Here is a 26,986-nt window from a genome sequence, read left to right as displayed (position 1 = left end):
TGAGTTTTATGTTCGAAGTTCAATAGTTTAAATGTAGTGTCAACAAAAAATGAAAAAAAAATTGTGTTAAAATGTAGAACTTTAGTTAAGAACACGCCAAACAAGAAAAATCTTTAGAGAATTTAGTTTTTCAAAACTCGACAAAGTGCATTAATCTCACGCGTGAAGTATATTTTTAACGACTCCACTGGCATTGTAATTACAAATAAGCTGATATTTTAATGACTAATAAATTAAATTGTTTCATAAACAAAAATTGTGAAGTATAGGCGTTCAAGTAGCAGCTCCGGAATGCTTTATAAATAAATAACACCTGCTTTGGCTGTTGGAATTTTCTTTTACACTACCGTTCACGCATTAGCTAATAGACCGAATTTGGGGTGTAAATGGATTGGTGTGTAGCAATTTGGAACAACGAGGGTTATTTTCAATTAATAGTAACGGTAGTAATAAAGTAACTATCAAAGACGACCGTGAGATCTTTCATTTGTAAAATCACTGTAAAATTGTCATTGCGTTTTCTTTTTTTATTCCTATTGTTAATGATGCTCTGCATAGACTTTTTCATTTTGTTAAAAAATTTCCAATATTTTCAAATACTTTTACCTTTGAAACATTGTTCGTATTTCTGACATAATATTTAATTGGTAAAAAAAAGAAAAAAAGAAAAAAAATCAAAGTAAAATTAAAAATGCTAAAACGTGAACTCTACACATGTAAACAAGCGTCAGTCGATTTTGATTGCAAATCTTTTTTTTCGTTTATAGTTTTTTTTTGGTTCATCGAACTTACAATCACGATATTGTTACTAACGAATTACACGTAATTGTAACCGTCGTAAACCTTTGAATTTGTGTTTGCAGTAGCAATTAATTACGGTCACAGTAGCAGTATTATGAAACAATCAAAAATTTTCAATTATAATTATTCCTTGTGTATTCTCTATACAAAACAATCAGTGTAACCGATTATCACTCTTTATCTACAATAACAATAATAATAATAATAATAATAATAATAATAATTCGTTAAATAATAATACTAGACTTTAGGCGTTACATAATTTCTTTTTCATAATAAAAATAATAATCATAATAATGATCATCATATTCATCGAATTGAAAGTATCTAAATTTTCACTATCAAACTCATCGACGAATTATTGGACAGCAGGTGTACGCACCATAAATACGGTTTAATGCTATATATCATCTATAAGTCTGAACAAAGTCGTACAAATCTTTGTACATTTTAAAGTTGCGTCGTTATCTACCTATATTTATATGTATACATATATCTTTTTACCGTGTGTAACCTTCTCCACTTGGTCTACCTCAGTCCACGCTATCCCTTCAAAATTCATTCAAAGCAAAACGTTGTACGATAAACGATAATCGTTAGCATCTCTCAATCTATATTGAAAAAGTCGTACCAAAGTTTGACAACTTTTATTATGAAGTCTATACAGTAAGGAATTAAAAAAACGGAATCAGAAACAATATTGGCGCACAGTCAGTTTTGACAACTAAGTTAAAATGCAATTAGGAGAGAAACATTAATGATTTAATCCAATTCCTTAGGAGTTGAATCAGTTATTTCCAGAAGAATTGCACGACGATTATTTACACATTTATTCATTTACTTATTTCTCAATAATGCGAATTGAGTTTTTCATCGATTGCTCTCCCTCTCTTTAATTTTATTTTCGGAAAAAGTATGAGGAGCAAAACTTTATAGCAAAATTACTATGTAGCAGTAGAGCCTCAATTCTCTCTAATATAGTGCGGAGTGAATTTGTCACTGTATATGTTTAAAATTTATCAAAGATAATGAACAAAAGAGACAATAAGAAAAAACAGTATCCCAATATAAAGTTTACAACGTGTTTTACCAACGAATGAACTAAAGAGTAAAATTAGTCAATCAATGACTGCCCTTTACTTACAACTGGGACAAAACCCGTCATCATCGTTGCGACTGTGATCATGGTCGTAATTTGACCAATCATAATAATGTTGTGATGTGATAAACAAAGTTAAATAGTGGAGAACGAAAGAAAACAGGGAAACAAAAACTAAAGAAAAATATATATATCTGGGGCGGGGGTTTGCAAATGGATAATCGATAGACGCCATTAGTATAAGTATTTACACACACAATACACATTGTTCGGTGTTGATTTATAGCAGATTATACTGCTCTGATTTCCTTACAGTTAGAATTAACGATGTGGAGTAGAATTCATATTCATATTCATATTCATATTCGTGTTCACATCCATAATCTTGTTCATTTTCAAAATCATATTCATTCCGGGCTATTGTGTATTTTCACTTACCACCAGATTCGATTCTCGGGAGTACGGAATTTTATCGACGAGGGCATATTATATTTAAATACTAGACCCAATATTGGCTTATGATCAACTCCAGAGATTTTTCCTAAAATGATAAAACGGAAATGGTAAGCAGTTTCATTATGGAATGAAACATTCTCTCTTTGTACTTGAATCAACATATCGGAATGTTGTTATTTCTCGAATGTATAGAAGTAATAGGGTATACTTACGCAGCTTTAGATGCCTTTTGCTGATTCATCGTCGCACCCCCAAAACTCTTTTTTTTATTCATCCGGCATTTTTTCACGTAAGCTTCAACCAGCAAGCCGATTTTTTTAGGATTTATTTCCCCCGTTTTATTGTGACAAATCTGAAATTTACGCAAAAACACGTAGCATTGTACATAGAAACACGCTGCACTGAATTTTTTGGTTTAATACTGTTGTAAAATAGAGGTTGTAGATGCAATTCGGACCCACCTTAGGCACAGCTTTTCTCATAATGTCTTTATATTCCTCTTTTGTTACGTGCTTCTTTGTGTAATGTGGTTTCAAAACTAGTTTCACCTCCTCTACGACTCTTTCTTGTCTGTTTAATTTTTTTAGAAACTGAAAATCGGAAAGACAAATCAAGTAATAACGATGAAAAATTATGCATTAATATTGTTATAATTAATATTGTCGTTTGGTTCTATCAATGTAGGTATATTTTTTAACGTCAAAAAATAACTGGATCACTTAAATAAACATTTATGCGTCAAAAATTCAAAAAAAAATCATTAAAAAAACCGAACCTTGTCTTTCACCTGCATTTCGACGGCTGAACTCGGGAGATCGTCCAAAATCTGAAGCTGGTTTTCGTCCATTCGAACACCGACTTTGGGATTTGTTGCTAAAAATATTATTAGAGAATTTTACTATGCAAAACGTGCGATATACGTAATACCAATGTACTTAGGATCACTAGAGATCCCTGATTTCAAGGCTATAACTTTACCACTATCTTTATTTTCTAGCTCAGTAAATATGTACGCTAAACAAGTTAAAAGGATAACAGAAGTTGGTACCTACATTTCTTTCTCTTATCCTTCTCAAGAACTTTTCTCGCCCTCGTTTTTCCCAGACCTTTAGCTGGTGACGAGCCAAAGAGTACGTCAAAAGCGTCTTTTTTATCAGCTGGTTTGTTGGCAGTTTTCGATGGTGTATTTTTATTTGTATTACCAGGGGGCAATTGTTGAGGACTGTGGCCTCCTGGACTGGGAGGATCAAAAATCCCATCGCTAAGACTGGAACCGGGCGAATACGGCGACGACATGTCAATAGTGTCGTTTGTGGTCTCAAGTGTAGCGTCGCTTCCATTTTGTCCCATTGTTGAAGCATTTTTGCTCTGTGAAGATGTCGACTTGTTGCCACGCGATGGAGCCGGCTTTGCCGGATTAGTGAATAAGTTTGGCAGCTGTGGCCTCTCGTTTGATCTCTGTTTGTTCTGATTTATCGGCGAGATTCGGTTTGGCTGTCGTTAATATAATCCGTCATTGTACATTCTCATATCAAAAAGTTTCTCGCATTTCAAGATATCGTTCAGTTTTTTTTCTCAACATTGCTTACTACAATCTCAACTTGAAGATGCGAGACTTACTGGTACTAGGAAAAGAACATAAGGTGTATATTCACTCTCACCAATCTTAAAAACCGAGAAACCTTTTATCTAAAACTGGAGACTTTGAGGTTTTTTCTTATCAGAGTGGTTAAGTGTTCAATAATGAAGAACTTTGTTACGAGATTCGAAACCATTTCATTCCCAGAGTGAAAAAGTTTCAACTCACCAAACGATAAGGATGGTACGTTTATGAAAGACGCGGACCTTATAGTCTAGACCACCAGATATCGATTCTGACATCTTTCTGTTTCAGGTGTGAAAATAGGATGCGGTTTATAACTACAAGGCCTGCTGAGTGAATCGAAGATAGATTGAAAACACCTCAAGTGTACTAGTTACTGAAGTACTCTATGAAAAAACAAATATACCCACCTGTATTAAACTTCTTTGAGTGCTGATGGGTGTACTGGTGTTAAACAAAGTGCTACGTTGAACAGCTGCAGTGACAGTAGCAAGTACCGGATTAATGTTTGTAAAGTTAACCGGATTCTGTTGGTTCTGTTGACTCTGTTGAGTTTTAGCGGGACTTTCGCTCGGCTGTGTTATTTCAGTCTGTCCATCACCAACAGGCGGTGAGTCTCTCTTAGGTGAGGCTTTCCTTATGGTAACCATAGATATGATCTTGGGTTTATCCATCTGTTTATTAGTGTCCTGACTCTGTTGTTCCTGGATCTGTTTGTCTGCTTCACTAGGAGTGCAGGAAAGAGTATCAGTTGCGTCATGATTTCTTGGTGAACTACACTGATTTCTGTCTCTCTCGTCTGCTGGTGTAGCCTCCTGACTGGCTACTGGCGTCGGAGACCTTGACTTTGTAGGGTCGAATGGATCGTACGCGTCAGGTGACGTCGGCGGTGATGTGGGTGGTTCGGGCGGAGTATTGGGCCCTATTTTAAGTCGCAGTTCGAGCTCCTCCTGAGCCCTCATTTCCAACTCTTCGTCAGCTCTTTCGTCTATTTCCTCTTCCTCTTCCTCGTGAAGAGGGTTTATCATCGACGCCCTGAGGTTACTCTGCTGCTTGTTTATAGAAAATTTAATTTGCGGCTCCGGCGGAGTCTTTGGACCCTGAGAAATGAACTGCTCATGCTGAGGAGTAGCCTGAGCAGAGACATGCTGCTCAGGGGTGGCTATTTCCTGGGTTTGCTTGTGTTCCTCGTCGTCACTAAGTACTATGACGTCACGTGGAGAAGGTGTTTGTTCCCTGAACGGAGACTGGTCGAGGTCTATTACCGCCACAGGTTTTTTTGTTGCTGCTATTTCAGCAGCCTTTGATTTTTTCTTCTTCTCTTTCTTGTTCTTCGGAGACTTAGGCGGTCTTTTCTCTTTAACCTTTTCCTTCTTAGACCTTTTAAGCACAGGCTCAGCAGTTTGCGCAGTTTCTCGGCGCCTGCGTTTTACTGTCGGTGTCACAAGTGGCATAACTTCAGGCAGGGGGGGTAACTCAGCCTGGTTTACTTCATTCTCCTTATTGAAGCAGACGCTAACAAGTATGTTGTCTCCGCTGGCGAAAACTTCTTTAGAAGGTGGTGGAGTCCTGTTACGTTTGTTCTTCTTTCGCTTTTCAATCTCCTTCATTTTCTTGGGGTCCTTTTTCTTCTCCTTCTTCTTTTTCTTTATCGCTTCTTTATTCGTCAGTATAACAGTCAAGTTTTTAGGAGGGACTGGAACAGTATCTAATACAGGAGACGACCAGCCTGTATGAGAAGCCACTTCTTCGTGTCTAGTTGGCGATGGGTCTCTGGACCGTGATCTGGACCAGGACGGAGTCCATTGAGCACTCCAGGATCTTCTGTCTCTCGACACCGGGCGTCTTTCTCTCTCGATTATCTTTTCGTTAATCGATTCCCAGTTTTTATTGCGTTCTCTTTGATCCCTGGACCGCGATCTTTCCCTTGACCTATCTCTCGAACGGGAGGCATTCTTTCTCTTTGTGTGTTTTTTGTCTTGGGATTTGGAGGATATTCTCTTGGGTGTTTTTGATCGTGATCGCTTTCTGTTTCTCGAGCGGCTTCTAGACTTGTGCTTTTTTGCTTTATCCTTCTTTTTATCCCGGGATCTACTCCTCGACCGACGACTTTTAGACAGAGATCTACCTCTGGATCGCCTTCTCGGTGAAAGAGAGGATCTGCGCTTCCTTGAGAGAGATCTGGATCGTCTTTTCGACACCGATCTCTTCCTTGATACCGATCTCCTTCGTGATATCTTACGCTTTGATCGAGACAAGGATCTTCTTCTAGACACTGATCGATCTCCTTTAGAATAAGACTGACGGGTTCTGGACCAAGATCTTCGCATTCGGGATCTAGATCTACTTCTCGATCGATTTCTTTCGTGAGATCTGCTTCTTCGATCTCTGGAAAAACTTCTTCTACGCGATAAAGTCCTGCTTCTAGATCTGCTTCTAGTCTCATCCCTGATATCTCTACCATACTCATCTTTTCTTGGCCTCGACGGTTTGTCAGCTACAATCTTTCTCACATCGTATCTCTCGAGCTCCTTACGCTTCTCTTTCTTTCTTGCCACTTCCTTTCCCTTCTTTTTCGACTTATCTTTGTCCTTGTCTCTGTCTCTATCTCTATCTTTTTCCTTGTCTCTCTCCTTTTCTTTCTCCTTGGACTTCGACCTCCTGTCCTTGTCGCGATATTGCCTTTCCTTGGTACTCTTAGATATTTTCTTCCACGATACTTGGTTCTGTGATGCAATATTCTCCTTGTTTTTGTCCAATTCCTTTCCCTTCTCCTTCTTATCTTTTTTTTTCTTCCTCTTACTGTCGTCTTCCTTTTCCTTGCCAGGCTTTTCACTTGTTTTACGGCTCATTCTGCCGTCATCCATTATTTCTCCATCCTCCATCTCCTTTTCCTTCCTTAGATGCAGCAGTGCTAACTCATCCTCAAAATTCATTGCTTCGTCAGTTTCTGAAATTGCTTCTGTTCCCAGACCCGCGTATCCTGCGGGAGTTCTGCACCCATCCAAATCGTCATTTGATCTATCTTTGGTCGGGGTTATCGGCTCCAGGCCACTTTCGAAAGGCGAGGGAGAACTTCTGTCATTATCCTTATATTTTACAGGCAGCTCGTCTTTGCAAGGAGTATAAGCTCCGTCAGATTCCCAGCTCTGTTGATGCAAGTTAGTGTGCACAATACTTTCGAATATCTCACTAGGGTCTTTTTCCAGGGGAAAATTCTCTGTTTCCGGAAGAAAATCCATTTTTTCACTGGAGCCTGCCTCCTCCAAATTGTCCTCAATTTCAATAAGTTCCGAATCATCTTTCTCTTCACATTCTGTAGTCTTATTCATTTTTTTCTCTTGTGCTTTATCTTCATCCTTGTCATCATGGGCATTATCATCAGGGTTCTCAGGTTTCCTTGAAATGAATTCCTCGTCTATCTGATCATAAAGCACATTACTCTCTTTTACTGGTTCCTTGGCTAGAGTTTCAATGTTTGTTTGGACATTGTCTACCCTCGTCCATCCTCCAGTAGTAACGGCCTCTTTTTTGCTCTTTGCTTCTTGGCTCTTTTGCGTATTTTCAAGACTATCCTTGAGGCTGACCTCCAGATCGTCTTCGGCTGTAACCTTTGGCGATGACGATTGGATGGTGTCAGTAATGGAGATGATTGTATCCGAGCTTTTCTCAGTCAAGTCAACCATCGATGGAGTCTCATTTTTCTCCTTCTCGCAGTTGAATTCATTCTTCTTGGATGAATCGCGTGACTGATCCAAGTCATTTACAGCAGGCTCATCCTCACCCTTATTTGTAGTATCTTGTTCATTTACCTCTTCGTCATCAATCACAGTTAACGTTTTTTCACCTTTTTGCTTTTTTTCCAGCTCCTCTTGCTGCTCCATTTCTCTTAGCTTCTGTTCCTTTTCTTTGAGCTCTTTTTCGAGTTCCTCCAATTTTTCTTCCTCGTCATCATCAGACTTCTCCTCAGCATCTGTGTCCTTGGTCCTATCCTGTTTCGCCACCGTCTCATCTTCAGTCTCTGTGGCAACTTTAACCTCCTTGGTAATAGGTTTTTCTTCATTAGCCTTTGCCTTTTCAATCTCAGCATTCTTCTTTTCTTCGACCTCTTTCTCCTGCTGGATCGAGGTTTCTATAGTCTCATCTATTTCGTCGTACAGATTGCTGAGTTTGTTGCTAAGCTTAAATTTATTGCCAATTTTAAACGTGATCTTCCCTCTACTGTCATTTGATATTTTCTTCGGTGGTATCTTACTGAGCGTCTGTCTTTCCTTCTGCAATGATTCGACATAGGGATCAGACGGTTCAGGTATATCAGACAAATCACAGGCCTGAACATCACCCACAATGATATCATCGTCGTCAGGAATATCGGGTGGCAGAGGCGGCGGTTCGAGCGGTCCTATTTGCTGGGAAAGCTCCTGTTCACTATTTCTAGCTACATCCATTGTCTGAGATGAGTAAATTGAAAAGTTTGGACAGTCAGCTTGCGAGTCGTCTTCGTCGTCGTCGTCATAAGCGGTCAGTCGGATTCCAGGCTTATCGATGATAGCCTGTTGATTAGAAAAGCTAGTTGCAAAAGAGTGAGCTGCAGGTTCTGAAACCCCTCGCAGTCCATGGCTCTCACCATGTTCGGCATTGCTATCACTGTCATCAGCGAAGGGATCATACTTATCGTCACTCTTGTGCTCCCTATTATCCTCCTTCGGATTGTCGTCAATTACAAGTTCCTGATCGCTGTCATTGCAGTCCCTGTCGCTCTTTGACTCTTCAAAGTCAAGAAGACCGGACGGCGGCTCAGGCGGAGGAGGTAACAGCACACTCCCAACGCCCTGGTCGTTATTCAAAGCATCGACAACTGGAGAGTCATTATCGCATGAATTCTTATTGTCAGGTTGTTCAATATCCGAGTAAAGGTCGCACTCTTCCTCATCTGGCGCCTGATTCCTGGGGCCAAATGTGGGCTCAGTATTGCTTAAACCAGCTTGCGGAAAGTGCGAGTGATCTTGGACGTCGTCATGCAAATTAAACCCTGACCCCTCGTCTTGGAAGCTTTGCCCTAAATTACCCTGCATAAAGCTTGGAGGCCTAATCGGGGGAAGTCTGGGTCCAGGCAGTGGTGTAGACATCAGTGGATGAATCTGGGGTCTAAATCTCTGGAAGGAATTCTGGTGCGGAAAACCAGGAGGAGGTGGTCTCTCGCTGTTACCGTCTTGATGGCCGAACGGTGTCGGCGGTTGCTGTTGCTGGTGCTGATGCTGGTGCTGCGGCTGCTGACGATCGTTACGATCCGTCATCAGCGGAGGTGGAAACCTTGGTCTTTCGTTACGGAAGTTTTGCTGCTGAGGGTTGCGGTTCCTAAACGGGGGATGAAGATTTCCTGCAAATCCTGGATGAGGACCGCGCATTTCAAATCCTGGATTGTAGTTACCTGGGGGTCTAAAGTCACGGCCACTGTTATAACTGTCCCTTGCTCCCCCTGGCCCGCCAAAGCTGTGCCGTCCACCTCCTCCGCCTCCTCCTCCCCCATACGAATCTCTGCCTCCACCATAACCCTGCCCGCCATAACTATGCCGGTTGTTTTCGCAGTTATAGTTACCGCTTCCCCTAAAGTTTCCACGATTTCCTCCACCTCTTGGACTGTTGTACATCGGATTTTGTACCATATCATTTTGATCGGTCTTTGTCAAGTCCAGACGTGTTTCCTTCGCTGTAATATTCTCCTCGTCGTTTGTCAAGATTTTTTTCTTTATCGGACTCTCGTTGTTGTTTATGCTGTGCTTGTTGTCTTCATTGTGGTCATTGTTGTTGTTGTTGTTGTTGTTGTTGTTGTTGTTGTTGGTGTTATTTTTTATCAGAAACGTTCCGTCTGCCTTCAGAGTTAAATCAGTGTTTTTCTTAGAGTGCCAGAACTCTTGGCTGTCCAATATGCTACCAATCAGATCGACGGGGGTCATCAAATCTGGATTTACTTCATCACGTGGTATCAGTGGATTTGAAATCGTTTTCAATGCTGTGTGACGACGTGTCGATGCAATCGCATTTCTGGGACGACTACTTACTAGTAATCCATTACCGCCAACTGTACAACTGTCGGATTCTTCCGAGTCGGACCTGTTTTGGGAAACAAATAAATTTTCACACCATTTAGATGGATGATGCATCTAAATGGCTTGCTGCATCTGTACGTATACGAAGAGAATCTCTCAAAGTGGACCTTTCGAACTATCAATCGAAGCAAAGTTACAGCATTTGACGAAAGGCATGTATTGTAATCACCTCGACTGGCTTGACAGGCCTACTTCGAGAGACTCTCGCAGTATGTATCCAATAATTTAACGTATTCGCAGGCAATAATATGTATCAATACCGAGCTCGGATTTTACAGAGATTATAGGTTTTACAGATAAAGTTTTTCTCTGCGATTGCCAAATATGTTCTAAAAGAGAATGCAATGTTGAAATCTGGTAAGTAAGAAGAACTTTCCTTGCTGGTTTGCAAATAATTGTAAATGACAATTACTCTTCCGTAATAAAATAATTATTGCCTTCAAATGCTTCGTTCAATATGGTTTGCCTAGACACTAAACATTTAAACGACATTTAAGAATATAATAGTATTAGAATCAATGTTTGCAGATAAAACCAGAACAATGTGTATTGTGCGCATCCTTGTATATTCAGGTAAAATTCGATTCATACACCCAGAAAAATATCCTACTCTCTTATGGTCGTGAGGGTTCTTTGATATTAGAGCCTGGCAGGCAATACTAAATAAATATTAATCATAATCATAATCGCAGTAATAACAGCAGTAATAACTGTAATAGAGATCAAATTCATATCGTCGTATAGGAATATGGTTTAAATGTACGTAAAGCTGTAGCGTACCGAGCCTGAAATCAAATTCATTCGCAAAATTTTCGCAAGAACCTCATTGTCAATAACTGGAGGGTAAGTACATCAATGTCTTTCTAGTCGATGATTGATAAATCGCAATGGAATGCGAATAAAAGGTATACGCATACCCAATCAATACCGTAACTTGCCATAAATGTTGTTAATAGTCAAGACAAAGCAACGAAATGAATTTTAAAATTAATAATAGTAAAACAAGTGTCAAACAATAACTGAAAAAACGAGTAAATAAATTATACAATGATTGGTGAAATATAGGTATTGGAAAATTTTTCACTCACCCAGTCGGGCTGTAGTTGAGGTCGCGTGAATTTCCGAAGAGGCTGACTTGAGATATACCCGCTGTGTATCTTGAATTTCTGAGCAGTGTGCGATCGCTTATGGTTTGACGATTTTTAACCGTTGGCACGAGGAGAGGAACGTTACGGATTGGTTTGCTCATTCCCAGCGCCACTGCCAACCGTTTTTTGACAGTCTGAGCTTTGGCTACAGAACGTACGGTACGGGCACGACGATATCTACCTCGTTGCTGAAATTGATAAAAAATTACTGTTAAATTTCGCACATAAGAAATAAATATTAGCTATTTTTTCCTTGTCTTAATTATAATATTCAGAAGAAATTGCGTTCTTTATTGATGTTATCAAAGTTAGATAGTCTTGAGTACATACTAAGATTAATGGATCTCAATTTCGTATAATTTTATAGCTTGTAAAAAATGGTTTGGGAAGTATAGAGCCCCTGTGATTTTACTAAGTGGAGATTTGCTTCTGATTCGTTTCTTGTATTACTCATTTCTGAAGAATTTTAAGCTTAGTAATCTGTAAAATTGTACATCGCTACTAATGTAATTTTATGTTATTAACTTATTTAGCAATCGACAAGATCAAAATAACTTTTTTACTTGAATTTGATAAATTTTAAATTTATACCAAAATTGTCTTAAATCTTTGATTTTCACTTAGAACTATTTTCAATTTTTATTTCTCCCTTACGTTTACCAAGAGAAAAAAGCAAAATTTGAATGGTTAACTTGTTACAATTTAATTTTTTTTTTTTTCTGATACTCTACTTTCGTTTTTCGCATCGTTGATCTCAATATGAATAATATGATGAAAGAGTGTACTTATGAGAAGACGGAAAAAAAATGTGAGAAACACGAAAAGAAAAAAAAAAAAAAACTCAAAAGATTCTACTGACAAAAAATTTTTATTAACATGAATCAAGGATTAAGGATTAAGGTTGGATACAGATGAGTGAAAAAAAATAATATGAACAATCATGTGGTCATTAATTGAAAAATTACGCGATACATGACATGGTTAATACACATATGTATAATTATGCTTTTTTTTAGCTCTTGTGATAATGATATATTAAGCGAAAATTTATACAAGAGAAGTGAGAAGACAACAAGACGCAATTTTACTTTTGTCTCTCTTTACAAGAAAAAGAGATACACTCAAACTCCGAACATTAAGTACTTCCGTTTGTTTTCAATACAGAAAATGAGTAATATCAAATTAATGTTGTAAAGTGAAATTGTTAGCGGTTTTTTATATATTTTTATAATTTCCAAGTCACTGAAACTGATATCCCATTTTAACAATTCGCGTGGAATCAGTAGGATTTTTTAAATCAAAACCGTTCAAAACAATAGAAGATTTTTTATAAATTGCAATTTTTTTTATCAGTGTCATTAGGTTCTGCATTATTCATAATTATGATACATTGGAAATAAAAATGATTGTACTTTGTTACTATTCTTATTATAGTCAGTACTGAATATAAAAGAGTGCAAAAATATTTACAAAAAAATGTCCCATATTGCAGAGATGCACTATTCGTTGCGCTGTTACAACAATTTCATTCACCGGTTTGGAACTTAGAGACTAGAGGACATGTATAGCTTTCGTGTTTGATTTCAACACATTGAAAATAAATAAAAATTTGGCTTGTTTCAGAAAACCTCTTGTACTTAAGAGACTGACTATCATGAAAGAAGTAACTATAAGTTGGTTGAAAAATTAAGTGAATTGAGTTGCAAAATATGAGTAGACTAGGGTAAAATATTATATCAAGGATTCCCGTTAACGTTTCTTAAACATTATCAATATTCCACAGAATCCAGATACTGTACTTATTTTGAATCACAGCTGGTTCATGAGCAATCTTTACAATGATCAGAGAATTTAGATTTTTTTAAGTTCGGTAAGCAGATTTGCGACAAGATCGAATTGTCAATCACTCTCAAATTTCCTAATCCCAACCCGGTTTGCAAGTATAAAAGTATTACATAAATAATATGAATAGATTCAATTCAAATTGTAGCCAAATTGTGTTAGTGCATATTGTTTTTTCGAAGTATCTTGCAGACAGTGGAAATCTATGGAACTCATTTCGAAAATTAATTGGAATATGAGCGCAAGTCCATGTAAATTTATTAAAAAAAAGAGGGGGGAAAAAAAAAAGAGAGAGGTAAATTCATAAATTCTGGTCTAAAATCTAGCAATAGATTCGATCAAAATTTTTACAACTGATTGAATTTCATGTAGTATGCAAATATCACATGAGAAATGGATCATGGCCTAATTTTGCGCATATTTGTCTAGGTGTACACAGTTGGGTTAGTCAATTGCAGATATCATCTGAGATATTTATTGGTATTGTACCTTTCGCTTGCGCTTCGATTTCTTCTTCTTGTATTTACGTGTTTTCGACGATCCATCATTGGCTCCGGACGACTTGACCTTAACGTATGTGATGATTTCCACCTTCTTGCCGTCATCGTCAATCTCAGTTAGCCTCACTTTTCGCAGCTTCATGATCGTCTGCTTGCTGCTGGTTTTGCGAACTTTTTTCTTTTTCCGTTTACGTTTTACCGTACTAGACTTAGACGCAGACTTAGAAGTCGATTTTTTAGAGCCCGTGACTTCGCAAACGCGACGTCCTGGCGCCGCTTCCGCAGCTCGAGCGCGGGACGTTGATCCTGCAACCGAGTCAAGACCGGACGACGACGTCGAGGGCTGGTCAGGATCGAAGAAGACGACCGCGTCTCGCGAGTCCGCCGCGTGTCTTGTTTCTCGCGATAAAGACGCTGCCCGGTTACGATCGGCGCGTATATTTGCCCGCACGCGTTCCGTTTGACGAGTACGAGGAATTACGCGTGGACCTACCGACAATTCGCGGTCACGACCGGTTCGCGTTCTCCCGTACGATTCGCCCAGTCTACGAGCCTCTTCCATCAAATCTGGAACCTCGTCAAGGTCGATTTCCACCTAAAATTTCACAGTTTCGTTTCTTAGTCTTTCATTCATTTTTCGGACCTATTTCAGGGCTATAAGCAATCAAGAAAAACATTGTGGGTAGATTTTGCGAAATAGGGTGGTAAAGATTCTGTTGCGTTATAAATAATTGTTAACTTTTTAGCCCAACTTAGAACTGGAACAAACAAAGTTGATCAAACTCAGCGTTTGCTCGTAAATGATGGAAAAATGTATTCATAATCTTTTTTACCTACTCATCCAGCTATCCAGGTCATATAATAAAGTGCTCTTCGCGAGTTCTTTATGGTAATCATTCAGAAAAATATCATAAGCTTCTGCGGGATGACTCTGAGCTGTCTTCGTTTATGTTTTTTTATACCACTCCCTGATTTGTACTCTACTATTTACTCTTGTATAAGTTTATTTGTTACCACTTCGGCATCATTCTGACTATTTTGGGCGCATTCAGGACAGAACCACTCGTCCATAGGAACTTCGTTCATGGGTGGAGTGAGGCACTCTAGGTGATAACCCAGATCGCAACCGTCACACAGCAACATTCGATCTTCCCTGTCGCACTGTTGGCAAATCTCGCAGTATGTAGCATCTTCCTGGATTTGTTCCTCAACCGGAGGTTTGATAGTAACTGGAAGCTGCTGTATGACCTGAAAAAATCATGAAAATGCTATGTAGCTTTTTCTTTCTAGCACTTGCTTAAAACATGTCAAATTACAAAGAGTACGGCTAAGTCGTAACATAAATTCTGAGATCAATGAATGTGCTGATTAATAGGGCGAAATTAATGATATATATAAAAAAAAAAAAAAAAAAGGTTTTTACTGTTACTTTCTTATTGTTCTTCAATTTCTCATTTAACAGTACCTTTCCACCAAGATTTTTCCTGACCAATATTAAGGTAAAGGTTTGTCTATCGACAGGACATGTGTTGATGTTCTTGCTCCATTCGACGAGGCACTCAAGGCAAAAAGAATGGTCACAAGATTCAGGTGTAGCGATTTCCTGTTTCTTGAAGGATAGCAAACAAATTGGGCATTTTTCTGCCTGCAAGTTACTGCTGTCACTGTCGCTGTCACTTCCATTTGCAGTCGCTTCATTAACACCCGCAACTTCTCCTGATTCTCCTTCTACTTTGAATTTTGATTTTTTTTGCCCATTTGACGATTTAGGTTTCCGCCCAGTACCTGTGCCACCTTGTCCATCCAACTCTGACGACGAACCATCTACAGTCCTCCAGTCTGACCGTGAGGTTGAACTATCACTATCGATGACTGTGAAAGAAAAAATTTGGGGTAAGATCTCAGGCCAGAATAAGATGAAAGAGAAAGTTCATCATTCACGTAAATTAACACACCAAACAAGTATATACTAACCTAGATCATTTGATCCATCAGCATCTGTATCACTGCACCCGTAACTTGTGTTATCATCACTGACGAGTCTCTGCAATTTAATGTAAAAAGAGATGATTAATTGGTCAGCTGATTAAAATTTTCTAAAACTGAGATCCTTACAGATAAATGATGTTTGTGAAAATTCAGTTACTTTGTTTGATTCGAGATATGACAGAATAATGTTATATTAGTTGCTATGTGATTAAGGTTCTCATTTTCATTTCCAATCTGATCTTCCAAATGAGGGGGGCAGGACGTTTGGATGCTATTTAAAATATGCTTACATAAGTTTTTCTGTTCTTTACAGGCTTTGGAACATCGCTATCATCTGAGCTGGTCTCGCAGTCACTTGTGACCCTCTGAAACATGAATATAACAAATTAGATTTAATCTCTATCTTCAACAGAGAATTCAAAATACAAAGCAGTTTAGTTTACTCACACCGTCAAAGAATAAATTTATTAAATAGAAAAGCTACAGTATTGAAAGTAAAACTCTACCTTTTGCTATCTCAACTATCTGTTCAACGTATTTACTTACATATACTCTCCTTTTTCTTGGCATCCCTATTATTGATTCATCGCTACTGTCACTATCAGAAACGATAACTCGTCTCCGTTTGGAAGGCTTTGGTGAATGCTCGCTGTCTTCGCTATCGCTAGACATCTTCATTCACTACGGTCAAAACATGTGCATGTGTGTTCCAACCTTGCTTCGCTCACCACCTCAGCTGAATAACAGACAACATCGATACAACAGGTTTTTATTATGAGTATTCTTAAGTAATCTCATACAACCACAACAGGTTCAAGAAGCAAATAATCGGTTGCCCTCAAATTTGCAATAAATTGGAATAATGTAATATCGACATTGACTGATGGCTGATTTATTTGGAACGAACAGTCCCTGGACGTAGTGATGAAGGTGGGACAAATATCACGAACCTTCAAAACTACAAATTATTTTCGCTATATGCAAATTAAGCATACACACATGTATAGAAAGGGAGATAGAAAATAGGGAGTGAAAAGGGTGAATAAAAAAAAAGTGGAAGGGTCGAATACTTAAAAAAAATTCTCCAAAGGAAACCGAATAAAGACGTCTCAATTCAGATTCGCTAGTAAGATCTGGCACGAAGATTTGGGGGATATAAGTAGTCAAAATATTCGAAAATTATTCAAGGTTCGTTTCATCTATCGTTATTTTTTCTTGTTCACACACGTAGTATCCTTGGCTAGTTCCCCGTTCTGTTACCAATTTGCGTCCCAAACATGACGGTCGTTGGTAAATATTTGCAAAATTTAACACGCCTGGGTACAAGTGATGCATGAAATATTACTTCAGTATTATTAATAGATATCTACGTAAGAATATAACTTATTTCCATATACCTATACGGTTTTAAAAATATTTTATTCCGTGATGACAAACTTTGGTGATAATGACAGCCAGAGGTACGCTTGGTTGTAGAAAACCGCGGCCATTTTCCTTTTACCAATTCTTGCTAGGCTAGTCGCTTGCACGATTCAGCCGACTTTCCGACGTTGCCGATTCTCAAATCTTCATCAAGCGATTACTAGCCATCTGACGGAATTTGTTAGTGTTACATTGAAGTTTTGCAAGGGGCATTTTTACTTTTGAAATCATCTTTCGAAATTCAACATTATTTAGATTTTTTATTACATCAACGCTTACGTATGTTGAATGATTGTAAAAGTAAAAAAGGTCTTTCGCTGTGAAGAAGTGCCAAGTGTTTGTTCATGAACGCAATTGGTAAAACCATTTCTGGTAAGGGTTTTGTGATTGCTGCAACGTTGTGTAAAGCACACGCCACCCAGCCGACAGCCTGAATATTTTATGACCAATGACCTAGGTGGTTGTGTTGTCCGCCGAAAGGGCGCTAGTGCAGTTCTTTCGGTAAGAAAAATCTGGCATCATGGGTCGCATGCACGCTCCCGGGTAAGAGATTATTGTCTTAAATATCAAAAGTTTGGAATATAAACCTTTCTTTTCCTTAGATTTTACGAATCTCGTAAAATCCCGTATAATTTAAAAGCTAAAACCCCTTCGCTAAGCGGTGTATGGACACTGATATACGCGTGAATAAACCTACTCGCGAGATGTCGTCGCCATGTGTTCATCCCGCGGTGTGATATTTCCGCAATGGCGTTTCATCCACGAATATTTGCCGTCAATAATTTCTAGCTAGCGTCCGTTTTTCCAATAACGGTTGCACAGCACGGAGCACAAATAACTTCGAGAAATATCGTCTAAAAATATGCCGTGGCTTGTCTGATGGTCATAACCGCTGATGCAAGCGGCATATCGGTGAAATGATGCATTTGCACATTTCCAACACGTGGTTCACGTTACTGAACAGTACTAAATCATATCGGTTCTAACGTTGAATAAACAATTTCACCCATAAAGTAACAATAATAAAAATTTTTTGTTTATCTCTTTGTAGAAAGGGTATTTCCCAGTCAGCGTTGCCCTACAGGCGCAGCGTTCCAACATGGCTGAAACTCACCCCAGAGGACTGTAAGGAACACATCTATAAACTGGCCAAGAAGGGTCTGACTCCGTCTCAAATTGGTATGTATCTTTTATTAAACCATGTGCAACAAGCTGTGTCGTGACAAAGAAGGCACACATTGCATAAACATGTTATATACACGTATAAAGATGCGCACAGCGAGTAACGCCAGCTATTTATTTTATCATTTAGATACTATGTCGGCTTACTTAGTTTTAAAATTATGCAAGCTACCAGCTGAGGTTTGACTGAATCTAGTCTTATCCCTTCCTAGACGCTTGCTAGATTAATTTTATTTGTGGCTTTTGAGGTGATTTTGGGTACCTTATCTCAACTTCATTATAGGTAGCCACTAACAATTCTTGAACGTTGAACAGCAAGCTTGATTCAAATGTATTATCAATAGCACTATATAGTAATAGCGCTGATACGAGTTGAATAAATCTGTAATCAATCTTTAAACTACCTAGGTGTGATTCTTCGTGATTCTCATGGAGTTGCCCAAGTCCGGTTTTTGACCGGCAACAAGATCCTGCGCATCCAGAAGGCAATGGGGCTGGCGCCTGACCTACCAGAGGATTTGTACTACCTGATCAAGAAGGCAGTAGCTATCCGCAAACACTTGGAGCGCAATCGCAAGGACAAGGACAGCAAGTTCCGTTTGATTCTAGTAGAGTCGAGAATCCATAGGCTTGCTCGTTACTACAAAACCAAAAGTACCCTTCCTCCCAACTGGAAGTACGAAAGCTCCACAGCTAGCGCCCTTGTCGCTTAAATGATAATCTGTACACTAAAATTTTATTACATCAATAAATTCCACTTATTGATTTAATCGTCCGCAATTTTATTTTTCACATGATTTGGTTACAACCACAAACAGATCCTCTATCTCTGATCTCGTGTTTCAGGTAGATGTCGGTAGAACAAAGTGAAAAAAATATTTTCCGAATCATCAAATCTACGTTTAAAATGGAGAGTTTATAGAATTTCTATAATATTTCTTTAAAAAGGTATTTGAAAGCGGCATTATTTTTCTTTGTAATTTTGTTTAAAAAAGTCGATGTTTTTGTGTACGGCCTAACACGTCTGCTTCTTATTTTCCGATAATTATTAGCTCTCTTCAGTTTTCAATTTCCTAGATTATTCTCTGTTATCGATCGTAATAAGCGGACGCTCTCGCTCCCGTGATTTGAGTATATAAGGGAGCTTTCCTCTGGATCGTTCAGTTGTCAACCACCTTTCAGCTAGCTACTACGGGCTGACGTTTAGCTATATATTGCTTGTTATCGTATCTCACGATTTTAAATCTGCACTCTCTCATTGACAGACTACTTTCGTTCAATTGAATCATTGTGTTGTATTGAGTACAGTACATAAGGTTTCATTTGCATTTGATGATTATCACTAAGCAAATTCTATCCCTTTTGTGTACTTCTAGACCAGAAACTCACCTTCACTAAGTCTTAGCTGATTCTTCTCTTGCTGGCGGTACCCAGATATTCTAGTTTCAGCCTGAAGGCCTACTCTTTGGAGAATCTAAAGGCTTTTCGATTATTGTCTCATCTCTCCTGACTAGTTATCCTGTCATTACAGAGATGGATCATCATACTAAGAATTACTAATTATTCCTTAATTAAACAGATTCTACAGCCAATCCTGACTCCAATCACTAAGCCAGATGTTTGTGCTATTTCAAACAGATTTCATATTCACTTACATTTGTGAGACTTGGGATTTCGGTGTAATAAAATTTCGAGATTTAATTGAAAAATTTAATTGCCTTGACAATTATTTCTGCAAAGTATAATACATATTATATTCTTATCATTTACTATTCTATTCCAATTCCACTCATTCTGTCCTTATATTGTAACACTTTATTCTCACTGTATGTTGATCAGGTAATGTGAATCATATAAACTTCTGAATTCATCACTGTAATTCGTTCTATTCGCTGTCACCAAAGTCCTGCTGAGCTTTCTGCCATTTCGCTACCATAGTCGACATCTCTTTCTGTTTCTTTCCAATACCTATTTTCGTCTAAAAATAAATGAACAAATTTATCATTAAAAGAAAATCAGTAAAGTAACATGGGTAAGTAATTGTTACAGTGAATCTCAGGAAATTAAAACCTATAATTAAATCAGTATACCTTTTTCTTCTTTTTCTCTTTTCCTGCAAGATCTATAGACGCGTTAGGCTGTTCGATTTCTGCATGCGAAGATGACGTAATTACTGTGTTAGGCAATGTTGCTAGTGGAGGAGTAGCAGCTTCTTTCCGGCGTGTTTCAATGTCTTGTTGAATCATACATTCTTGTTCTGAGTTTGTTTTTTCAATAGATGCAATATCGCTGTAAAACGAATCAAGGGCTGAGCCCAGCGATTCGGTCTGCGATTTGACAGGAGGCTTGGCAATCACCTGTGTATTGGCATAAACTTGAGCATAATCTGTTATCACGAATTGTACGGCTTCCTGGCCTGTCAGACTTCCTGCTGCCGCGATCATTGCTTGCTGTTGGAAAAAAAATATAAATTTCAAGCAATCCAATTGCTGCAGCGTAACAAAGAAAATTATTCAATTATTTCACTGTTCCCCGGTTTTGTTTTTCTAAACTTTCTCTACCTCAGCAATGATTAATTAGATCATCTTACATTGTGCAAATGCTGATACGTTGGGTAGTGCATTAGTTGTCCTTGAATGATCGTCGACCGGTGATCAATAATTGGAACAGCTATCCCTCGATCACTGATCGTTGCTGCGTAAATCGGATTTGTCTGCTGCGTTGGCCCAGGGTAGACAACGCTCTGCTCCACCGCAGTTACAGCCGGCAGAGGATAAGGCATATCTTTAGGGTCGACACCTGGAGGTAAGGGTTCACTGCTAGGTGGGTTTGGAATAACCGCAGGATGAGGAGGAGTCGGGGGAAGTGGAGGCTGAGAAGGGTTCTTGGGGGGAGACGAGGGCAGCGGGGGATCCACACTGACGTTTCCATCGGACAAAGAACCTGCCGTCTCTGTAAAAAATAGCCAACATTAAGAACATGTAACCATTAAGCAATTTATTACCATTCTTACATTCAAGATTTTCAAGCATAATTGTTAAAGACATGATATTCATTTACCTGTTTTTTCTTTTTTTGAGTCTAAACTCCGCTCACTGGTACTTCCTCGTCGTTTTTTACCTTTCTTCAAGTCGGCTGCAAATATTCGCGGCGGTGGCGGAGGACTTGGACTTGAAATCTGAGGTGGAGGTGGAGCCTCTAAGCTTTTATACTCGTCCTTGGTTACCTGGATGATTTTGTTGTCGCCAGTAATAATTAATGGCATTGAATCCAATTTAGGTTTCTGCTCAGTTTCATTTGACGCCTCTTCTGTAACAAGAAGTCAGTGATTACAGACGCTTTTTGTGATCTTGCAATCACTTTCTCTTTGATTTTATCATCCAAAATCTCGAAAGACATTCTGTGGATTTTGAGAGGCTGATTTTTTTTTTTCTCCAATTGTCATTTTAATTAATGAAAATATATGTACCGATTAGCTGCAGACCCTCGTCCTCTGGGGGAGGTGGCGTGGTGCACAAGTCCATTTCCTCAGTACCGCCAACAACATCAGCCTCTGGATATGTCCATTGAGCCTCCCCAGTGACAGAGTTGCGATAGTAGTATCGTTTATGCGATCTAAAAACATCCCCCCGAGAAGGAAAATAATGTGTGAGAATATTGGGTAGATTTTAATCGTTTATTTACTCGTCTGCACGTCTTGTGCAACTTTTTTTTGTTTTTTTTTTGTTTTTTAAACAGTAGTAACATAATCCATTGATACCCCTACCTGCGTTGCGGTTCGCCAAGAAGGAACCTTCCTTCTTATTTATTTATTTATTTATTTATTTATTTTTTTCATGTGTTAAATTCCTAATTACATTTATCAGAAATATAACATGAAAAAATTGATATTAAAGTCACAGAGAAGAATTTGAAATATCGCAGGAGTATCTTGAAACACGCAAAGAGAAAATCAAAAAAAAAAAAACCTCTTTGAAAATGTAGATGAAATTTCTTTTGCTTTTTCATGCTGAGTAAAGAAAAAGAAATTTGCATTTGAAGAAACCAGGATATTCGCCTTTTGCTATCTAGGAATTGTTTATAATTGGTAAATTTGATTTGGCTCTGCTAGTAAGCGAAGCACGAATGAATTTATTTTAGTTTTTATGCTCTAAAACATTGTAAAATATCCCGCACTCTGGCAATCCGATGTCTTCCACTGAAATCATGATCGCTTCCCGATGACCTAAAACAGCAAGACAAAGCATAAATCACGAAGATAATTATTTCGGTTGGATATCTGAAAACTCGTTGCTCAATATCGTATTTAAAATTGGTCACAAAGTGTCATCCAAGTTTCAGTTATTCGATCTAGAAGAAGTTATGTGAAACTATTTTTTGTGGTGGTCATGCGGAGTTTTTTCCCGAAAACTCGTGACAATTGTTCTTCCATCTTCTTGCAGTTTGCAGATGATGAAATCGTTGGGAACAATGAGAAAGAAATAAAATGAGCACCGAAAATTGAGACGTAAGTGGAATCTTTTCGGCAAATCTGTACTTTTTACCAGCTCTATAGCCGCAAAAACTTGCAGCAGGTGAATATCACGTGTATTAACGGTGTGTGTGAGATACTCTACCTATCCCAGTGGCAATCCCATCCTGGAGGCGCAGCTGCCTGCTCTAATCTGCCCAACTCAAGTCCCGTACCCTTCAACCACTCATGCAAGTAGCCTTCCTTCAAGTCTCCTGCCTCCCATGCGCCAACCAAGGTCTGTTGAATTTGAAATTTCTATTGAAAATGTTGCTTTAGACTTGAAAAGTGATTGATCTCGATAACCGAACATGCGATTGCGAATGGAAATTAAAATTGTTCTACCAAAAAGGTATAGGAATCTTACTTGGAGCTGTATCACCATTATTTGAATGGCCGAAAGATTCTGGCTTCCCTCAGAGAGAAATTTAATTTTTTCCATAACAATCTCAGTCATTTCTTTTAACTGTTTATTGTCAACGATTGGTTTATCTACTTCAGACTTGACATTTTCCTCTGTACTGATAGAGCTCTCAGTCGTTTCTCCCTTGACAAAGCTTATGCATTTGTTTGATTGACTAGTTTCTTTATCTGTTTTTTGTTTGTTGCTGGTAATTCTATCTCTTGAAACTTCTCCGGAGGAATCTCCAGTCTCAGCGTCTGGTTGCGCCTTAGATTCTTTATGAAATCCAAACCCATGGCGTTCTGAATCATCCAGAGATGTTCCAGTTGTCGAAAAAGTCAAAGATGAGGGTTCAGTTCTCGAAGCCTGATTTGTCACAGACTCCGACTGTGGTTTGCTTATTTTGTTTGGCACAACTGTAAAAAGTGTATGAATTTTAGTGCGGTTAGTAAGAAAATTTCAATTGATTCACATCAATTGTTATGATAAAGTGTAATATAACGCAGATGCTCTCTGAATTATTTCTCACAAGAAGTAAATGAAGAATCAAGCAGAATGTGAAGGTGTAAAAAATATACCATCAAAAGCAATTCGTTTTTTTCGCTGAAATCCTTTAACTGGCATTTCCAAGTTCTCCAAAAAAGTTTGTTGACGGCTTAATTCAGTGTCCAATCTGGTTGTCCTAGTTTCACCAGATTCTAAGCTTTCTTGTCCATTCAGCGCTGACTGACTCGTATTATCAGTTGTTCCTCTTGAATCACCGTCTGCATTGTCTGCGTCCTCTGCACTGCTGTTCGATAATTTACCAGCATTAACAAAATCCCATTGCTTCTGTTCTGCACCTTTTATTCCTAAATTAACCACAGAAACATCCTTTGCAGGATTAAATTCGTCGGAAACTTTCAGTGTACTGTGCAACACATTATCAGAATTCTCTTTGCCGGTATAGTTGGACATTATTGGAAATAGTGGTTGAGCATTCCCAGTTTTCTTGGGTGAAGTTTCCTCCTCAAAGTCGGAGTCGTCGCTGTACCCAGCAACAAGTGAGATTTTGATATCCTTGTTTTTCTCAGTCTGTTGTAGTCTGGATGATTTGCTAGTCAAGCCCTTCAATGTTTCTGATTTCATTTTACTAATAGAACTAAAATTTCTCGCGTGATCCACGGGCATCTCTTTCTCTATCTGTGAAATTATGTCATCTTGTTCCAGATTTTCTGCCTGATCGTTTACTTCATCCTTTATCAAAGTTTCAACAGACTCTGGAACCTCACCTCCCAATGACTGTAGCAGCTTTGCCTGGTTCTTGAGTCTCATTAATATATTCTCTTCTTCACTATCCTCAGACTTAACAGTCACCTTTTGGTTCACTAAAGAATTCTCAATTTTTCTGCTCGAATATACATTTTCATCCCTTCCCTCGGCTTTGGTAACACTTTCTATACCATTATCTACATGACTATTACCATTTTCACTAACGTTCTCAGGTCCGTGTATCATGGGAATGATTTCCAGTGGAAGAAAAGGACCAATAGAAGGACTTTCCTCGACTTCGGACAGGGAATTCTTACAAACTTCTTTCAATTTATGAATTTTTTGGGCAGAGACTTTGTCACATGTTGATTTTTTCAATGCAGAATCACTGTCGCTTCCGTCAGACTCACTTTCCTCATCGCCAAACGATGTTATCATTTCAATTTTCCTGCAAAAAAATCTTGATGTTAGTAAACAGGACAACGTAATGCAAATGCAGTTAAAAAAAAATAGCCGAAATTTCGAAAGATCGTACTCATCGTCAGATTCATCATCCTTTGGCCCAGTTTTTTTTGGAGCTTCAGTAGTGAGTTCAGTACTTGGTTGATTCCCTCTAGATATACCAACTTGTCTATTTCTATTTCTAGCAACGACTTCTTTGGGTATCATTCCCTCTGGAATGTTGGTTTGCAGTTCTGGATCTAATAATACAGGTGTAGTGATGAAAAAACGAACGAATAGTATTTTTTACGGAAATTACAGTTAATGCTACAGTGTGTAAAATATTTAATAAAAGTTTTTAATTGTAATTGACATCAGTCGCTTACATGTGTTTGGCAGAAAATTTGGCCATTGTACTTGGGTGTGAGCAGGATGAGTTTGATGCTGTATTGCGACCTGATTCTGATTCTGATTAACTTGAGAGGATTTTTCCCGGTGTAATCTCATTTCACTTGGCATTTCCCAAGTTACTTCGTTTGTTTCAATGTGCCAGTAATACGGGTAACCTGTTGTCTCATCGAAACATTCTTGCCAGGCTATAAGAACAGTAAAAAAAAAAAGTGAACAGTGCAAACATTTTTAAAACTCTAATATTAATGCTTCAGAGAATTGTAAAAAAAGTGTGCGTTATCTAAGTATAAAAATTTCATTTAATTTTTAAACATCTGAATGATCTCTGTAGTGAATTTCAAGTTTATAAAATTATTACGGCTGTTTGAGGTTTCATTTTGCCCAGGCTGACTACTCCGCTGTGATGGAATCGTTGGATCGGTCGTTTTCTTAGTATTGTTAGAATTAACAGTGTCCGGGATGATCATTTGAATCTCCTGCAAAACCATTTCTTAATTTTTCCATTTGTACAAGCAACAATGATGATAAACTATGGAATAAAAATACAGATCCAAAATACTCAAGTTAGACTTAGACTCAAGGTAGATTAAGTAATCAAGAATGACCTTTAAAAAGTCATTAACTTTATCATTCAGTTGATTGGATTCTTGTTTCACATCTTCGGTTTCACTGTCCGAGTTATACTGGCCAAGTAAACTGGCCAATGGATTATTCGGGTTTCCATTTTGTTCTGGGTGATCAACAGCGATCTGTTGATATTTGTCTATAATTTTACAAAAAAATTATTACGCTATTGCCTAAATTTTTTTACTAACAGATACCTGGTTAAAGCCATACATAAAAAATAAAAAACTTTTATTTGTAAAAAAATTGGACACTATCTCGGTTTTTTTTACCACTACACTTGAATAATGTAAGCTATATATTTCTGGTTAGAAATAAATAAAGTAAAACTGATGCACGAACAATGAAATTAATTGATTTTAAAAAATTAAGAGAATTAGAATTAAACAGCTGGCAAAAATAAAATGACGGTCTGAAATCTTGAAAGAAATGTTAATTTTTGCCTCAACTTTGAAAAAAAAAACCGTCATGACTCAAGTCAAAATAAAAGAATAAACATGAACTAAAGATTGTGACAAAATTACAAGAATACCACATGGTTTACAAAAGTTTTATACAAGTTTATTGAGATAGTGAAACATGTACTGATGTAAGTTACCTTTACAAACGAAAATTCACTTAAGATAATATTTTATCGCAGGCTCTATTCAGAGCCAAAATGCATTGCTATGGAATTTTCGCTGGAATTTGATAATCGATGATACAGTTAGCGACAAAACAAAAAGATGCATTTTAACAATCCAATGGAAATTGTAATTACTTTGCCAGCGTCCCCGAGGAGATTCTGATTGTTCGCTATTGATATCCAAAACGGGCCTCCGCTGTCGTCTCTTCATTTGTATGTTACAGTAACTCAGATATATAGTTTACAACATACGGTGCAACAATTCTTTCAATTCTGGTTCGTTCATCTACAAAATTGTACGGAATGGGATATGCAGATAGGTATGTCCTTCTTCCACCATTAATGTTACCCTTTGTTATTATTTCTCTGTTTTCAACGGCATGTCTTTTTTTCTACATAGTTCCGTTGTGCCTGAGTGATGAGACACGTTCAACAAACGACAGCGCCGCAAATAATAAATGAATAAATACTAACTAAACGCAATCCTCTCTCACACCCTCAGATCTACTAGGACTTACATAACCTTAAAAGTCAAAACAACCTCGAAGTCACGGAGTATTATAAACCTT

The 26,986-nt window shown here is 38.1% G+C and overlaps 3 protein-coding genes across 3 annotated transcripts; 1 reads left to right on the top strand and 2 right to left on the bottom strand.

Annotated features, from left to right (window-relative positions):
• Positions 1 to 4: 4 nt before the first annotated feature.
• LOC107224065 (serine/arginine repetitive matrix protein 2) lies at positions 5 to 17,082 on the bottom strand. Its single transcript, XM_015663980.2, has 14 exons — positions 16,946 to 17,082; positions 16,095 to 16,284; positions 15,839 to 15,913; positions 15,534 to 15,603; positions 15,025 to 15,431; positions 14,574 to 14,807; positions 13,549 to 14,154; positions 11,158 to 11,405; positions 4,370 to 10,073; positions 3,409 to 3,850; positions 3,132 to 3,229; positions 2,818 to 2,946; positions 2,569 to 2,708; positions 5 to 2,441 (listed from the first exon to the last, which is right to left on the bottom strand). The coding sequence occupies exons 2-14, from the start codon at positions 16,218 to 16,220 to the stop codon at positions 2,423 to 2,425; spliced, it is 8,298 nt and encodes a 2,765-aa protein (XP_015519466.2). The 5' UTR covers positions 16,221 to 16,284; positions 16,946 to 17,082; the 3' UTR covers positions 5 to 2,422.
• A 277-nt stretch (positions 17,083 to 17,359) lies between these two features.
• LOC107224062 (40S ribosomal protein S13) lies at positions 17,360 to 18,922 on the top strand. Its single transcript, XM_015663977.2, has 3 exons — positions 17,360 to 17,513; positions 18,022 to 18,149; positions 18,561 to 18,922. Exons 1-3 carry the CDS (start codon positions 17,491 to 17,493, stop codon positions 18,863 to 18,865), a joined length of 456 nt encoding a protein of 151 aa, XP_015519463.1. The 5' UTR covers positions 17,360 to 17,490; the 3' UTR covers positions 18,866 to 18,922.
• A 926-nt stretch (positions 18,923 to 19,848) lies between these two features.
• On the bottom strand, positions 19,849 to 26,986 carry LOC107224069 (formin-binding protein 4). The gene is made up of 13 exons (XM_015663983.2): positions 26,553 to 26,986; positions 25,774 to 25,931; positions 25,527 to 25,644; positions 25,144 to 25,353; positions 24,852 to 25,017; positions 23,644 to 24,764; positions 23,030 to 23,481; positions 22,769 to 22,902; positions 21,622 to 21,767; positions 21,213 to 21,461; positions 20,743 to 21,104; positions 20,243 to 20,602; positions 19,849 to 20,130 (listed from the first exon to the last, which is right to left on the bottom strand). The coding sequence occupies exons 1-13, from the start codon at positions 26,626 to 26,628 to the stop codon at positions 20,038 to 20,040; spliced, it is 3,645 nt and encodes a 1,214-aa protein (XP_015519469.2). The 5' UTR covers positions 26,629 to 26,986; the 3' UTR covers positions 19,849 to 20,037.

Source organism: Neodiprion lecontei, chromosome 5, assembly GCF_021901455.1.
Source record: "Neodiprion lecontei isolate iyNeoLeco1 chromosome 5, iyNeoLeco1.1, whole genome shotgun sequence".
NCBI classification, from domain to species: domain Eukaryota; kingdom Metazoa; phylum Arthropoda; class Insecta; order Hymenoptera; family Diprionidae; genus Neodiprion; species Neodiprion lecontei.
This window is presented reverse-complemented; position numbering and strand designations above follow the sequence as displayed.